Raw genomic sequence first — 17534 nt, 5'->3', positions numbered from 1 at the left:
TGATGATTGCGGGTATCTAAAATTCCTAACAGCAGTCATAGATGTCGCCGAAGACTGTCGCAACATAACATGCGAGGGGACAAATCTGGACATGTGGAACTCATGTGATAAAATGCAAATGCACTCCTTCAATCAGCAGCTTAAGAAATTCAAGTGGTCAAACTGCTCTAAATTTTTAGATTTCCCGATTTATTTTGTTTCGCAATGCTCGGACCTTAATTTACCTCCTGGTGAAATACATATAACAAAATGCGTGGCAGTCGAGAAAACAGCACTTTCCTAGAGTGCTGTCACTAAATATTGTAGGGGGGGGGGAAGAAAAAAAGGGGGGGGGGGCTTCGGTAGGCACTGTTGTGCCATTACCTCCAGCCCGGATTCCGAATCTGCAAGATGCAAAATTATCCTTCGAGCGCCCGAATTCTCCCTTGAAAAGTCAAGATGCTGAGCCGTCAGGCAGCGGTGTCCTGCGAGAGAAGCATCGGCGAGCCACTTTGTTCGGACGTGTCGCCAAGTGCCAGACAGCCCAGCGCCGTAGACACCCACTAGGTGACCTCCGGCCCTTGCCTGAAGGTCACCGCGCCCGCCACAATTGAACCAGGTGGCCAGCGCGGTCGCTGGTTGGACCTCTCGGACGACCGTCGAGTGCTCGCTTTATATTGGGCCGTTTGGGTGACAATGGTTTTGGGGGCTTATAAGCAGAGGCGCGCCGCCTGAAAAACCGGATCCGCCGACCCACCGGGAGCCAGTGCCGCTCTCGACTGGAGCGAGATGTGTCACGCATTTTCGCCGGACGTTGCCGTGCGGGAACAGTCGCGTTTGCTGTGAGCTCTCGGCCCCAGTGTCGATCCCTTCATGTCCTGTATAATGACCTGTATATAGTGTATAAAGTCCCTTTTGTTATTCTCATCGACGCCTGGCTCGGAGTCTTCGCTACCAACGCTCTGTCACGAAACGGGTGACGAGCGCTACGGGACCACAAAGTCGTAATAGTGGTGCAGCGGTGCAAAGTCGTAACAGCACCGTCGTACTGTGGATCGCTCAGTGAAGGCATTCTGATCAATGTGATTGACGACTGTGATAGCCTAACGAACATGTTCTGTGATGAGCCCCCAGAGTAAGCAAGTTACAAACGGCCAACATGTATGGAAGACCACGAAACGTGTGGAACAGAGGGGAAAAACTACTTGTAGAAGCGCCGAACTCGTTGACGAGGCACAACCGGCGCACGTGGATGATCGGGAAAGCGCGTCCACATGCGATGGTGAAGGCACATCCACGTATGGTCGTGACGGCAACGCAACATCACCTCAAATATTCAGCTATGGTTTTCAACTCCAACTCTCACTAATGAAAAGGTTACGCAACAAGAAGAGACAAGAGCGGACGTTTTGAATGCATAGTCATCCACCTCTGCACGATGCATCAAAAAGGCAACTAAGCTGTACGAAACTGCGGCAAAGAAGCGAAAAACTACAATATGTAAAGAAAATATGTCCTCACAGACAAAGGACTACATCCCAGGTGGGTTTTAGGTGCTCAAAGTAAATATTTAGATGTTTATAACGAATAAACATTTGAGCTCCATTTTGTCAGGTTTCATTTTTGGTACTGTTGCTTTCAGTCATCCTAAAGCCATTTCACAACGAATGAAGACAAGATTGTCTTTTGCACTTACATTCTGAAACATTGACGAGCGCAATAAATATGTCCACTTTTACCTGCACCTCATAAAAACATTTATAATGTTGTCATAATGTTGTCGCCAGTAAGACAATATAGATAGGAGATTAAAAAAAATATGCTTATTTCGGGATTTAAAAAATAAATCAATAGCTTCATTGCAGAGAATGAGGCTTTGTTAACATGCTGATGTAAAAATCTTGGCGAACTTATGTGTAATTAATAAACTTGCGGATGATCATTGGAGGCTGTAAAGTGTTGTAACTCTAAAACTATAATAGATAACACAAAACTGATTTCAGTTATATCAGCTTAGCAAATCACACCTGCTGTTACTGTGTATATCTACTGATGAAGTTTATTAAACAGGCTGAAGAAAACGAAAATCTAGTTTTGAATTTCAATGATAATTACATACTTTCGGAAGATGCCGACTACTGTCTGTTCATGCTTGGCTGCAGCCGCCCGCGTAGGGAAATAAGCTTTAGTGACCCTGCTTATTAATGTCATAGCTGTCGAGTCTCACTAAATTCAGCTATAGTCTGGAACGCTCAAAGAGCATCGAACCATGCGAAACTTATGGTCAGACCACACGCACGCTTGCCAGCGCGCACTTACTCCTAGCCGCTCCTGGTTAGATGCCTCGGTAAACTTCGCTTCCTATTGAGCTACTGATATCGCTTCAAAATGCATAAGTTGGATGTGGCTGCTATCCGTCGGTCAAGCTGGTGAAGGAAAAAGTTGGTCTGCACCATGTAGCATGGCCAGGCAGGAGCATATGAGCGTGAGCACACTCAACCCCTGTCGTGCACGAAACAAACGCTGTGCATACATACTACAGTTGCATGTAGCTGCGGTCTGATACGTAGTGCAGATTTCGTGGCCGCAGCAGGGTCCCAGAGTCTGCTGACTGAGCGCACTGCAGCTTGCTGAAAAGAACTGCGTTTGGTTTACATTTGGCATGTCATATGTGCCAAATCGGTAGTGGCATTTACATGAACATCCAACTGAATTTGAACTGCGCATCTCACACCATAGCCTTTGCAGTGCAAGGTGCTGAAGAAGGAGTGGAAACACCGTGAAGGCAGTGTTTGACTGCCAATAACTCTGCTGCTGCTGAACACATTCAAGTATTTTTTTGCAGCAAAGTATTTATGAAATAGCCTATTTTAACTTCAAATCGAATCAGTGCGCTGGTGGGAAGCGTTGTGCGGTAATGGCGGCAGATACGAGCTCGCGCACGCAAACTTTTCGCCTTGTCTCGGTTAAGGGACACTTAACAACGCAAATTTCACGATTATTCTGCATGGAAAATGCAGCTCAAAAGTCGCAATTCAATATCGTCATATTTCGTCAATATCGTCACAATTCACAGTCATATCCAATATGCGGTGAGTAACATATCGTTATATATGGCTTTTTTTCTTATAGCCCTAACGCATAAATTGATACTCTGAAGTCGACTCATCTTTGTAACTGATATATCATTATATGTGGTATCATTAGAAATGGGCTGCACTGTAATCATAGAACGGCCTCACTATTAAAGGATGTCGCCTCACGAATCTCCTGAAGTAAAAATGTCTCAAATCCTTCACGCATAAGCAAAGTTAGACGTAGTCATTGCACCGATGAGCAGCTTCCACCCTTCTTTCTTTTGCACTAGTGTGCTGGAAGCTACACAGGGGAGATGGCAAGGGGCAAGGCTCCGCCCAAAAGTTGAGCGTCTCACTGGCAACAGGGTTGTCGCGGCACCCAGCGCTGGCTGCGACATCTACTCAAGCAGATCACAGACATATATATTTGTTACTTATTTACTGTATTTGCACAATTCCACCGCGTCCCCGATTGCAATATGCAGTTATATTACTGCCCAAATATCCAAAAATATAACTTAGTGCCAATTCTACTGCACACATCAAGTAACGAAATTTTAGTAGAGTCATACCGTGCAGGAACGATTTTATGGAACATACAAAGACAAACGTCGTTTTTCTTCCATCCTGCCACTGACAAAAGGTGGTTGAGCAGAAGCACTATGACAGGCATACACAGCAAACTGGAAAATGGTGACGGCAAACCAAGGCATAGACAAACAACGCCCGTTCGATGGCAGTGTGGCTAGCTACCTTGCATTGAGCTTTTTTTAAAAGTAAGAATTGGTTTTCTTTTTGATGTTGAGTAGAATTAATTACGATTGTAATGTGCATGCAAATTTGAACACACTTTTTATTCAATAAAGTGTGCACATTAGAATCGTGCCAATACAGCAACTCAAAATTAGCAATTCCTTATTACAGAGAATGTTCTCGCGATCATGAAATCAGCAAATAGTTGTTGGTGCTTGTGATGATGACATTACGAAGCAATCTTTAACTGTTTTTGACACAATAGTGTAAATTCCCTGCTGCATGCAGTGCAATAACATCTGGCTCACAGGTACAGCCTCTTTAACAGATTGGCAATGTTTCGTTACAATGTACCTCTTTAAGGGCAGTGCCATGGCTGATATGGAACAATGACACATAGCAACGAACAAAGTGCCACCTTTTAACTGGCGGATTTTATCAGGTAAAAGTTTATGGATGTGAAGTGCTAACCGCACGGCTCACTAAAAATACGTATTGTGTTTTTCATTTGTTTCAACTATAGTGCTGCCCTTAAAACATGAACCAGTACCAACTAGCCCTGTTTACTATTACCGTATTTACTCGATTCTAACGCACACCTGTTTTCTGTGACCTAAAAAAATAAAACTCCTTTACAGTACTGCACACCTCATTATGTCATACAGAAATACAACTTTCTGTAACTTGAAAAACAAAGATTTGCTCCCAATGCACTAAAGTTGCGATAAATAAAAAAAGTCGCTGTTGAAGCATTGAAAGATGAAGCATTGAATGCGATAGCAAATTAGTAGACAGCTATAAGAAAAGTAAGGATAGTAGTTTGACCGGCCGTATAAACTTTTAAACATCCACTTAGTAACTAAATTAATAAGCATGGTGCCACATGCGCACAAGCAAACATGAACACGTCTCACTCAATGACCGCGGAAATTTTTTATCAGTAAAGCTGCAGTGAGAAAGTGCAGTAGTAGCAGAGGCAAGCAAATGGACCTTTGTGCGACCTCTCACTTCACCGTGAACTAAGTGACGAGAACACAACGCGGTGTGCCTGGGTGCATTGACTGTCTCCATTGCAGATCGCTTTCAAGATAGGGTCCGTGCGGCCGTGTCTATGCCGCAGCCGTCGGAGTAAAACGCTTCTCCTGTTTGCGCGAGTCCCGCACGCAAGTTTCGGGAACTCCGAACACCTGTGATGCGGCCCGATTTCTGCCTGTTTCTGCATAGGTGATCACCTTCCTTTTAATTGGGGTATCGTGAACACTCAGTGTCTTCGCAGTTGGCACTTCCGTGCTTACAGAGCAAATGCAAAAATGGGAAGACGGACGGTGGACTAACCTAAGGACACGTACTACAGCACATGGATGAAGCTACGGCAGCTAAGCTCGATGCCCACACGAAGTGGCCATCTTGAAATGCTGATAGCGAGATGGTATCACATTTAGGATCATACTCAATTCTAATGCGCGCGCAATTTTTAGGCCCGTTTTATTGAGAAAAAAGTGAGCGGTAGATTCGAGTAAATACAGTATTACGTTTACGTGATGCAATTATGGAGTTTAAATTGTCTGCCTGGGCACATATCCAGTGGGCCAAGTTGCCTACTGGGCCAGACTGCAACCAGCAGCAAATTGTCTATTCGGGCACATACCCAGTGGCCCACGTCTTCCCCACAAAACAGCAACCAACATATGCCCTATAACCCAGATGAATCGTTCATACGTTTTCCTGGGTATAAAGTTGCTAAAGGCTGGTCCCAGCAAAGGGCTCACAGACAATTATGTATTATAATCTCCTTTGATACGTCCTTGTTCCCACATTATATGTTACCGCTTTGGTGATCTTAAAGAAAAACATTGACGGCGTCAGACTGCCTAGCTGCACACTTTTGCTCAATGCAGCTCAATGGACAATTATGTTGCCAGGGGATGAGGATGCAGTGCATGCATCGATTGTACTTTAGTCCATTCATAGCGATTGCAACTGACCACACAGGTAAGCATACCTGCGTGCAGCAACACATATATAAGCTTTGGGTGCATTCTCTGAAGATATATTTTTAAGATACTTTCAGTTTTGCGGCACTGGACACATCGAGGGGTGACCACGATCCTGTACTGTGACGAGACAGCGCGCTTGGCACTGTGCCAAGAACGCCACCACTCGCAGACGCTGACGTGTCTGGTGTTGGTAACACAAAATCTTGCGAAGGAGAAGGCATCCCTGAAAGTGACCATCCGAGAATACGACACACCTTTTTCGGCCACTGGTGGTATAGGTCGCTCATTCCCTGCCAAGTCCAATATTGGAAACTTTACAGTACCGCCAAGTTTGCATTATCAGTTGGCGACTGTAAATCCTTTGGAGGTTGAGCCGTGCATAGTGTCTACGTTAACAGCACATCCATACAACTCGGGTTAGTGGGAAGAGTGGCGTAAAGAGGCTAGAAGATAGTCTACTTCATCAACTTTGTGCCTATATACTAAGAATGCTAATCGCATTAAACTAAGGCATAGTACCTAGCCCATTCTCTCACTTTCTGTGGCACCTATACCTCAACAGCTCAGGTGAAGATAAAAGGTGCACCAGACCTTGGAAGGCGTCCTGTTCCACACAGTGATGTGGTGACCCGAGTTGATGAGGTTCTTGACCATTCCCTGGCCCATGTTGCCCAATCCCAGAAACCCAAACTTGAGGTTCGATGGGCTGACATGTTTTGACCGCAAGACGTCTGATATCCTCTCCACATCCAGGGGTGGCGTCACCTGTCATCCACGTGTAAAGGCAACATGTTACTGCTGTTATAACCTTCCTACATGAAAGGAGTCATGTATACCTTGCACAGCACACTGCCTGGACGACAAAAAGTGCATTTTCGCACCATGTAGAGAGCGCAAGTGACTGGTCAAGGGAGATAAAGAAGCAAGACTGCATCTGTCCTGGTTGTAATGAAACAGATCATAATGAATTAATCGACCTAACAAAATAATTCAAATTTATCTTGAGATTACTATATGAACAGATGAATTTCAAATCTCATTTTAATGAGAAATTTTACAAGATACAAGACGCATCCTAGTTCAGAATGAAGATTTATTAATCATTGAGCACTTTTCATGCTCAAATCTGGCTGCATAGGATGCTGCAAGTAACTGGTCTGATACGACAATTTAAAAGTCCCCAGAGCTTTCAGCTGCCTGGCAACGCACCAAAGCGGCCATGCTGCTGTCACAACGGTCATAGCCACACTGTATTATTACTCTACCGCCTTTAGCATTCTGTGCGAACAAAATGCTGCACTTATGAAGTGAATTGTGTACTCTGCCAGAATAAAATACAGTGACGTATGTGCTGTACGGTACATGCTGAGCAGTGTAATTACATACAGCCACAATAAGCTGCTGTACATGAGTTAAAAAGTTCGCAACTTCCTGCCCTGCTCTTATATTTTTGTCAACGACTTGGTTTATCAGCACTCTCCGAGTGTGCTGCGAGAGCTCAGGATGCGTTTTGTTTTGCACAACCTTTGTTGCTGGATGCAAGCGTAAAAGAATTTTGTTTAGAGCGCACTTGGGTTCAGCAACGAGCACTAAGAGAAATTTGTGGGTTGCACTGCTCTGTTGGCACAGCCATGGAATTGTAAACCTGAGCAATCAGCTTATGTCATATATCTAGATTGACACGTGCGCACCATTTATTTCTTTCATGTTACATTGGTGTTGGCTTGTCCTATACAGTAAAGGCTTGTTGATTCACAACTCGTTAATTCGAAATTTCGGATAATTTGAAGAAGCCACCGCAGTCTGTCGAACAATGTGTTAAAAGCAATATGTAACGCATCCCACTGATTCACACTGTAATCCGCTGCGATAATTCGAACTGCGTGCCATCGTGGATGGAAAGAGTTCTAGTGTGCAAAACCATGTTGGAGACGCTGGCGGTGCCACATGGGCCGCGCAGCTTTTGTCTTTTAATCTGCGGCTCTTTGTTTAGGCCTTACTGCAGAGAGACGCACATGCGCCTGGCCAGGCATGGTTAATGCCTCTGTTGCAGGTCAGGTCTCTCCCTCTCTGAAGGCTTCAAAATAAAAACGCAGCCGCGACGCTGCATGTTTCTTTTTTCTTTACATCTTGGAAGCTATGCTCTTTGTTTGCGAGGTGTTGTGCCGAGAAGCGGCCCCAGGTAACGTGTGAAACGTGGCGGCTGTGAAGTTTATCAGCGCCTGCAGTACCAAAAAGCATAGCCTTTGAGATTCGTGGCTATTACATGTATCTCAGCATCGCTGGGATAGAGTAAAAGCTTGTTAATTGTGCATGAGCCACGTATGCCGGCTCACCCTCGCATGGTTTCGCTTGCACATACAGCATACAGTTCATGGCAACGATTTTATCGCCCTTGAGCTTTGTACGGAACCTCACGGGAGAGAAGCGACTTGCAACAGAGGTGTTGGCCATGCCTGGCCAAGCGCAAATGCGCCTCTCTCCAGTCAGGCCTAAACAAGGGACCGAAGATGGAAAATGCAAAGCTGCGTGGTGACGGCAGCATCGCCAACATGCTCCTGTGCATTAGCACTCTCCCTATCCATGAGGGCGTGGAGTTCAGATTATCAGTTGCGGTACGAATTTCAAAGTGAATAAGTGGGGTGTTACATATTGCTTTCAATACACTGCTGGACGGACCGCGGCGACTACTTCGATTTATCCGAAATATTGGATTAATGAGTTGAGAATTAATGAGCTTTTACTGTATGAGCCGAAGTGCCGTGTCCCCTCTGGACTTTGACGCTCGCGACATCAACTGGTCTCTTCGGAGCATGTGCAGAACGATCCCCAACCTGCGTGCCGTTTTGAACACTATGAATGGCAGTCTGCGACCATCGGCGCAGTGGCGTGGGCACCTTTTTGTCTCTGCGCCATGCATTGCGGGTCGGTGCTTCGAATTTTGTATAATTCGAATTTTCGTAGAGATAGTTTGCTCCGGCGCATCTACATACTACGGCTTGCGCATTGGCATGCGCGCGGGCGGGCGTCGGTTTGGGTTGTTCCGCGGGCGGTTTCGGCTTCTTGCGCTCGCAAAACTGATGGCTACCTTGTTACTAATCGATCAAAGGACGACCTCCTGTTTCTCGCTCATTTAGTGCTCACAGGGGCGCGCATAAGAAGGATGCCGCCGTGCATGCATTTCCTTTTCTTTTTTGGAGACTCGTGAAAACTAATTGCCTCTGGTTGGCGATAAGATGAAGATTAGCGGAAGTTTGTCACACGTTTTGCTTTTCTGACAGGCACACAACCAGTTTTCTTGAGTGTGCTCACCTACGCAGCTCAATTACGCTATGGACGTAAATATTAGTCTAAAAGCAGGAACATTCGACACTTGCGAAATATTCTCATGTGCACATTTTGTAAGCCTTATGTGTATAACCATGCATCAAATTTTTAATTCTTATAAGCTCATTTCCCTTTTTTATTGTTATTCATGAATAAACAGTATATATACCAACGCAAAATATTTTTTCGAAATAGGTCCCTCAGACGAATTGAAATCTGCAAGAAAAAAATTGACCCTAGTAGATCAAAATAAATACATAAATAAATAAAAAAGAAGTAAGGCTTAGAGTGGCTTAAATATCTCTTTATAATGCCCTGCCTCATACTACGCTTGGAGGCGATGAGACTTTCTTCGATTTGTGCAAGAGTGACGTCTCCGTATACACTCGACAAGTGCGACACTGAGTTGGCGATCTTTAACGGGGTTTGCCAAGGAGATCGAAGAAATGAGCTTCGCACCGCTTGGCTCTTGCAAACGCACAGGAGGTGGCATCGATCACACCAATGTGAAGCCACGTACACACACACAATGATGCGACAATGCACCAGAGGCACACCTACCAAATGGACACACCACGTGCAGAATAGCAACTGAAACCTTAGTGTCTAAAAACATACACAGATCACACATTAAGTGATTATGACGATGGTGATGATGGGGGAAAAAAAAAAAAAAAAAAGGCGCCGTCCCCTGGAGTGTTTTGTCAGCCAAAAAAGAGTGGGCATGGCCTCCGAGACTCGAGGATGGTGAACGCTCTCTATTGAATAGCGTGCGCTTCCCAATTTTTGAGGCTATAGAGCGGGCCACTGGAAGCCAAGCCAGCGAAAAACCCAACATGGCGGCCTCTAAGTACTCGTAGTGTGGCTCGGAACGTGTGATTAAGTGCAGTAAATTGAACTTTGGGACCTCAATTCATGCGAAAAATCAGCTGAGAAAATGCATTAGCTAAATGGGAATTCTAACTGTGCATTTAGGAAGTCCGGAATGTCCATCAAGTCCAAATTTTTGGAGTCAAGCGTCCGCTTTAGCGGCGGTTATTGATTCCGTGAATGTCATCTGCAGCTTTGTTTAGTGCAGTGGAGGCAATTTTTTACGCTATTTACAAACATGTAACCAAGAAGGGCAAGCAAGGATAAAAAATAGTCAAATACCATGGTCATAAGATACCATGGCCATAGCTGCACTTACAGGCCTTGTGACGTAAGACTGCCTCAGAAGGTTGGAGCTGGACTTGGATGACGATGAAGTGGCATTTGACACACTGTTGAGGCCAGCTGCATTGTTATTTGGTGTTGCAGCTGCCACCGAGGAAGTCTTTTCAGCCGCTGCTGCTTTGTTTCTTTTTGTGGGTGCCGAGCTTGTGCTGCTGCTTTCAGAAGAGGTTCGCTTGGATGCCCGATGTGACTGGTCCTGCGACTGTAAAAACATGGTGTCACAAAACTGCATGTTGTCAAAAAGGGCTATCAATGTTCACAAGTTCAGTAGTATGGTTAAAAAGGAAGTCCAGTGCAACGCAACTACAGCAACCTAGCAATATTTAAATGTCCTACTTCTGGACTATGGCATGGTACCATCACATGCTTCAGAGAGCCCATGCATATGGCAAGCACAACTTTTGATGCTGGACAACTGTTTCATAGACAAAATCTGTGCATACGATGTGACAGGTACAGTCGACTCTCGTTACAACGGACCCTGATAATCTGACGAAATGTGTCTGTTTTATTCAAAGAGCCTCGCTTCCGAAACTTTGGTCGCAATTTGTAACAACGTTAATGCAAAGAGTGAGTAGTTAGTAAACAGCTGTGTGAAGTAGGGATAGTAGTGTTATAGGCCATATAAAGTTGTAAATATTTGCTAACTAAATTAACAAGCACGGTGTCACACGTGCAGAGATAAACATCAACACGTTTCGCTCAATCACCGCGGAAAGTCGCTGTTAAAATGTTGGTTTGAGGAAGCGCGTCAGCAGCAGCGAGCGAACCGTTCATCGCGTTGTCTCTTGCTTCGACGCGAACTCAACGTAGAAAGCACACCGCATATAGCCACTGGAGTAGACCCCCCTGTGCCTCGTTTGCGAACGAAGACTGCGCTTGCAAGCCGTCTTCCTCCCTTGTGCACGTGATATTGAGCCGTGATCGTCAACTTACCCTCATAAGTAAATTGTCAGCCTGTGTCGGCATGGCAAAATTCTTTCTATACGACCAATCTTGACAAAAATTGCTGCTACTTTCGTCTGCTGTAGCCAATAGTCCATTGTAGCACATTCCGTTAAAAGCAAATTTCGTTGCATTAATAAAACAGAGAAAACTAAGGTTGAAATATGGTTCGTTATATCCGAAAGTGTTGTACGAGGGTTCGTTGTAACGAGCACAAATTGCACCACTTTTGCAAACAGTGGTACTATAAAATTGTGGGGTTCAATGTTTCGAAGCTGCACAGTGGAATATGAGAGGTGCCACAGTAAAGGGATCCAGATTAGTATTTACCCCCAGAGTTCCTTAATGTACACCCATAGCATGGTACACAAGTGTTTGCCTTCCACCCTTATTGGAATCCGGCCAGTGCGACTGGCAAACGTACCCACGACCGCATGTTCAGCAGTGCAACGCTGGCTGTGGTAGGGCATTCTCAGCCATTTGGCTACCAGGTCCTGTAAAAAGGTAATTTTTATTCGGTTCTAGCCCAGCAAGTTTCGAGCACTGACTGACGGAAAAATTTTATTCAGACATTGTGTTTAAGCTATGGAAGCCAGGAGCTTCACAACATTACACTCGCTGGACGCCACTGCATTCCTTGACAGTAGTCAATGGAGTTCAAGTCTCAAATAATGTGCATGCAGATGGAAGGTGACAAACTATTAAGAGTGGTAGGCCAGTGTAAGGCCAATAAAAAGCCAGTGGAAAATTTCCGTTTGAGCTTAGGGGATGAAATCGAAATTCGTAAAAAAAAAGAGAGAGAGAGAGAAGAGGAAAAAAAATCAAACTCCGGGGTTTTACGTGCCAAAACTCCAATTTGATTTTGAGGCATGCCGTAGTGAGGAACTCCGGATTAATTTTCACCACCTGGGATTTTTAATGTGCACCTAATGCATGATACACAGACGTTTTTGAATTTCACCCCCATCGATATGCAGCTGCCACGGCCAGGATTCGATGCTGCGCCCTCGAACTTAGTAGTACAACACTACTAAACCCAAGGGTGCATCCAACATGCCACTATGGCCCCTTCAAATGGCCTTTAAGGCTTTCTGAGTTTACAGGAGAGCGAGCGCTTTCTCTCTCATTTTTGCTACCCTGCTCGTCGCATTCTCTCCTACTTGCCATATATTTCTCCAGAAGGCATGTAGACACTACGTTAGTACTGAACTTATGTTGGCGCTCTTTTCTTGTTTGAAAACAATCGACTTGCGCACAGGATTCTGCACTTTTCAGGTACATGTTGCCACTGCATGTGCAGTCCAAAACCCGTTATACACAATGAATGTGAAATCAGTAGATTGTAAATGACAGGCAAGTGATATGACGAGGAAGAGCTTTGGATGGGAATGTATGTATTAACTGGTGGTTCACGACGGATGTCCCTCATATGTGGACCAATTAGCAGCTTTTATCCTGGTGACATCAAGTGCATAAACCTGCCGGTGTCATGATGTGTGAAGAAGTGACTGAAAAAGCCTGAGAGAAGCACGCAATTGTTTTCTGAATTACCAGAGGTGGTTTGGGGCCCTCTATATTTTTTGTTTATTTTCTTGTTTTTAAATTTATACTGTCATGTGGCTACACTATAAACAGTGCTGTTACGATATGTCCTATGACCGGGTTTAACAAAAACCAATGTGTATAGGTCATTTCCTAGGCCCCGAGATATACAATACCGAGCTCAAGTGTGCTTCTTGGCTAATTCCTCGAGGTGAGTAAGTGCCATTTCTAGTAAACACGAATAACAGGCATGGCTCTTTTCAAGCCTAGGTTCCCAGACAAACAGCCAGGGCCATCACACCACTTTACAGAGTCTGAGAAGGCAGAGTCTCGTTGCATAACTACACGGAACCATGCTTGTGCATTTCAACAGTGCAGAGACCCCAGCGCCCGAAGCAAAGCAGAGCAAGCAGCTACGTGGCATTATGCTTGGGCCTGTCGCAAAATATGTGCACCAGCATGTGACCACATGTGGGATGCGCTTATGAAGAACAATGTCCAAGCACTTTCCCCTTCTATGAGGAGGTTCTGGCTTCTGGTGTTCGCACTTCATGCAAGGAGGCTGCTGCCATTGAAGATGGTTAGTGCAGCCTACAGTCAGTGATTCAGAGCTGTGGAGTCTCTGTTCCAAATTTAATTATGTTTTACTCAAGACCAGAGTTGCAAAGTGGAAAATCCGGAGTTGGATCGATCCTGGAATAATTCTGCATTTTTAAACACCCGGAATGGAAATAAAATGGGAGCCAAAGCTTCCATAATAAGTTGGAATGGAACGGGCACTTAGTCCTGGAAATCTAAATGTTGATTTTGAATGAGACAATCAAACTGGTAAATTTGCCATTTGGACTAAACTAGACTTGGATAATATATTGTATTTCTCCTACTGGTTCTTTCAGTATCTACCTACAGGTGACTACCTCTGCCGCGGTAATTATAAACAACACATTATTCTGCACATTCTACGCTTCTGAAGACACGGAGAACTTTCTGCACTACAAGAATGAAGTTCATTTAAAGGCACCAACTTTTAGTTGTCGAGAAATATGATTCTCTTTAACAAGGGCACACTTGACCTAGGACACAAGGATGGAGGCCAAAGACGATGTCACAATCTGCTGTACTCTGCAAGAGTTGACATGATGCGGCATGTGTGCCATGTTTTTGGCACACGGCTGAGAACCCACAAAACAATAACAGGAGGTCAGAGAGGCATCCATGAACGGTTAATATGTTAGCAGATGTGAAACAAAAAAGATCACCCTGCAAAACATACCAATGTGTTTCACTTTTATGTTGGTCCTCAAAGTGACAGAATAATTTAGCCGGATGCATGGGAAGCACGATGACGTAACATTATCTTCTACTTCACTTTACGCGAGTGAGTTCCAATGAATTAGAGTTTTGAAAATGGTAGATCTTATTTAGAGAGCAAGCCTTGCTTGTGTTGCAGCGTGCGATGTGCTTGTGAACGGCTTAACACGTGTGCAGCTAAAGTGAAGCCAACTTTAATGGTCACAAGGCGGCAGCTGTAGACTAAGTACATATTTGAAAAATCAGTGCACCATGATGTCAGAAATTAGTGCCATGTTTGGTGTAACCCAAAATTCTGTAAAAGTCTACCTAGTGAACTGTCCATTTCGGTTGCTGCTGACTGGCTGGAGCTGAACCAGCGAAGACGAGACTAAGTGGGGGTGCCCGTCTTCTCTTCACTGATACAGCTCCAGCCATTCAGCAGCGACCGAAATGTAGTCGACTAGGTGGACTATTACAGAATACTCTTAAACTACAATATGGCGCAATCTCAAAGACTTCAGCATGGCCTCCAATTTGGGAGAAAACAATTTAAATTAAGCAGCTCTTCACCTCTCTTTTTCTCCGCTTTGGCTCTTTGTCAGTTGTAGCTGGTTCCTTTGGTGTCTTGGGCGTCTTCACTGGTGTCACAGTAGGGGTTGCTGGTGCCTCTTCTACCTCATCTTCGGAGGCAGCCACTCTTGCAGGTGGCGGGCCCTTCATGAAACGAGAGAAGGGAAAGTGGTCGTCAGCATCCAAACTTTCTGCCATGACACGCAGCAGAGATTGGCACAGATAATTAGTAACCTCTAACAAAATACAGCTGTTGCATAAATAGATAGATAGACAGACAGCTAAAGCTTATTAAAAGAATAATCAGAAGAATTGCTAATGGTCAGGGCCCCTAGTCCAGGGCTCCACTGGCTCTTGCCATCTTCTCAGCTCTCTGCATCAGCTTGAGCTGGTCGTTGCTGTTGCATAAAGCTAACAGCAAGTGGTACGTGTGCCCAATTTGATTTACTTTCAATCATTTATTACCGACAAAGCTGCACCTTAATCTAACAAACACAAATTAAGTAAGCATACAGTTTGGTCAGTGTATTCTTGTGCTATAATACTAAAAAAATGTTCCTGCTATAATGAAACTGACTACTTAGCAAGTGCGACTTGAAATGCATAGAAAAACAACAACAAAAGGTAACCTTGTTTTCTCCATGCTTAAATGGCCCATTCTGAATTGCAGGTTGGCTAGCTAGGATCGCAGCCGACAAGCCAACATGAAATCACATTGATTGCACGGTTGTATATTAGCGACGGTGCAAAGTGCTTGTGTAAATTACTGTTGTTCCCATGCCAGTATCAGGACGACAAGCAGCTAACAGGCCGTAAAAATTCAGAGGAGACTTTTTACTGCCCTGTTGAAGGAATCGCAATTGCGTTATGTTTTTGCATAGACATGATCGCAAATTGTACTTTTTTTCTGCCAATATCAGCATGTATGCTTATAGTGGGATATTAAATGTAACTAAAGCACTTTCATGTCCAACTGCATTATCAATGCAATAATTTATTATTTAAGACAAGTGCATTTAATGCTTGGCAATTCAGGGCAAAGGAATATATATATATATTCCTTTGCCCTGAATGGATGTTAACTAAACGCAACCGCAGATATAGAAGTAAAACTTCGTTAACTGGAAGTTTTAAAATCCAGGAAAAACTTCTAGATAAGTGAATTCACGAAGATATAAATCCCTGGCTGCGCATAGACCACATAGAGCCTTCTGAAGTAAGCGCCAGTAGACGCAAAATTTTTTGCAACAGCTCAATAAACAGAGATATTTTCAGTAGATCACTTTTGCGAGATATTGTGTGACTCGGCACCCGACACGTCGGGCATCTACGGGCAAGCAATCCTCGCAAAGAGCCAGGATGTTACAAATGAGGGAATGTCTACTTGGCTTCTGGTTTGTTTTGCAGTCAAGCTGATAGCGCGCCACTTGTCTCTCTGCAAGAAGCACTTATCAAATACGAAAGCTACGCAATTCCCTGCAGTGTTTCAGTGCGTCAAATCCGAGTGGAGTGGCACTAAGCAGCTCTCAAATAAAATAGTCTATTACCAACGATATCGCAGCCAGTCGTGAACGGCAGATGATGAGAGTGGTGCAGAATTAAGTGGAATTCACTACAAATTTGTGGTTCTGTCACTTTGTGATGTTATCGTAGCAACACATTAAATATGGAAGCCTCTGGTAGCAACCTTTTCTCAACATTTTTGCAGTAGAGATTTTGAGATATTCTAAGTGAGGTGCACAAACATTTTGAGATAGGAGGTGAAAAATATATGGAGTTGACACCAAGTCAGACAAAAATTTTGCCTTAACCAGTCTTTCGAGAAATCAGACTGACTTAACGCGAGTTTACTGTGTATTCCTTTGCCCTGGATGGATGTGAACGAAGGGCAACCTTAGATTAAACTCTTCGAGACACACATAAAAGAGAGCAATAAGTCTGGTAGTGGTCTACAATAATAAGGATGTAAATCTTCTGCACAGTGTTTCATAAATAATATGGGCCAGAACTAGAGACACCATTTAATGGTATGCCAGTACCTACTGAAATCCAGGTAAGACACGAATGCCTGTATACTGAGCCTCTTTCTGCAGACAACTAACGATATGTCATCGCTTTGTCGATTGAAACATAATATGCAAAGGAAAGTCCCACTAGAATAATTCGCTATTCCCTCGATGCTTTGCCCAAAAGCACGCAGCAAGTGCTAAGGAATTTTCAAAAGTGCACTGCATTGAATTTACACACTGTACATATTACATATTCTTAATGAAGTCATTGAGAAAGGAAATGAAGTTTACTGTAAGTAGCACTGTGTCAAACCAGAGAGACAACATGGGAACTGAATTCCAACAGACTGGATGGACATAAAACGGACATAAAGACAAAGATGTGCTCTTCGGGGCCGATGGGAATTGTGAGTCAGATACTCGTGACACCTGTGAGTAGCTGCTTCATCTTTCCGTTATGACCGCGAGATGCTCTCACATTCCCAAAGGCCTGCCACCACATGGCAGAGTGGCCTTTGCCATGCTTTTTGCCTTCTCCAGGTTGACTAGAATAAACGCAAAGTGTCTTAGTGTATGCTGAGCTCTCTCACGAGCATTTCTAGGTCTAACAAATCAGACTTCGTACTAAGTAGTCTGGCAGTAATAAAATGGAAGTAGCAGCGCTAGCAAAATTGACCAAAGACACTTTATTAGGCAAATGAGTTCTGCAGAAACACACATGGTCGATGTAGATCCATGAAAGGCAACATTACATCCACTTAAATCAACAAGCCACCATTCATTTGAACTGATACTGCCAAGTACCCCAGTTGGTACAGATAGCGTAG

The 17534-nt window shown here is 44.2% G+C and overlaps 1 protein-coding gene across 3 annotated transcripts in view; it reads right to left on the bottom strand.

Annotated features, from left to right (window-relative positions):
• The window catches only part of Ndf (Nucleosome-destabilizing factor), a 131196-nt gene that overhangs the window by 88850 nt on the left and 24812 nt on the right, over window positions 1–17534 (bottom strand). For all 3 annotated transcript variants that reach the window (XR_007600692.3, XM_050183630.2, XM_050183631.2), the window contains 3 exons: window positions 14699–14842; window positions 10323–10550; window positions 6398–6571 (listed from right to left, as the gene is read on the bottom strand). Coding sequence is in view for 2 of the 3 variants with exons in the window: in XM_050183630.2 (XP_050039587.1) it covers window positions 6398–6571; window positions 10323–10550; window positions 14699–14842 (546 nt within the window). In the remaining variant the exon portion in view is untranslated. The remainder of the gene's footprint in view (window positions 1–6397; window positions 6572–10322; window positions 10551–14698; window positions 14843–17534) is intronic.

The sequence above is a fragment of the Dermacentor andersoni genome, chromosome 4, assembly GCF_023375885.2.
Source record: "Dermacentor andersoni chromosome 4, qqDerAnde1_hic_scaffold, whole genome shotgun sequence".
Lineage (NCBI taxonomy): Eukaryota > Metazoa > Arthropoda > Arachnida > Ixodida > Ixodidae > Dermacentor > Dermacentor andersoni.
This window is presented reverse-complemented; position numbering and strand designations above follow the sequence as displayed.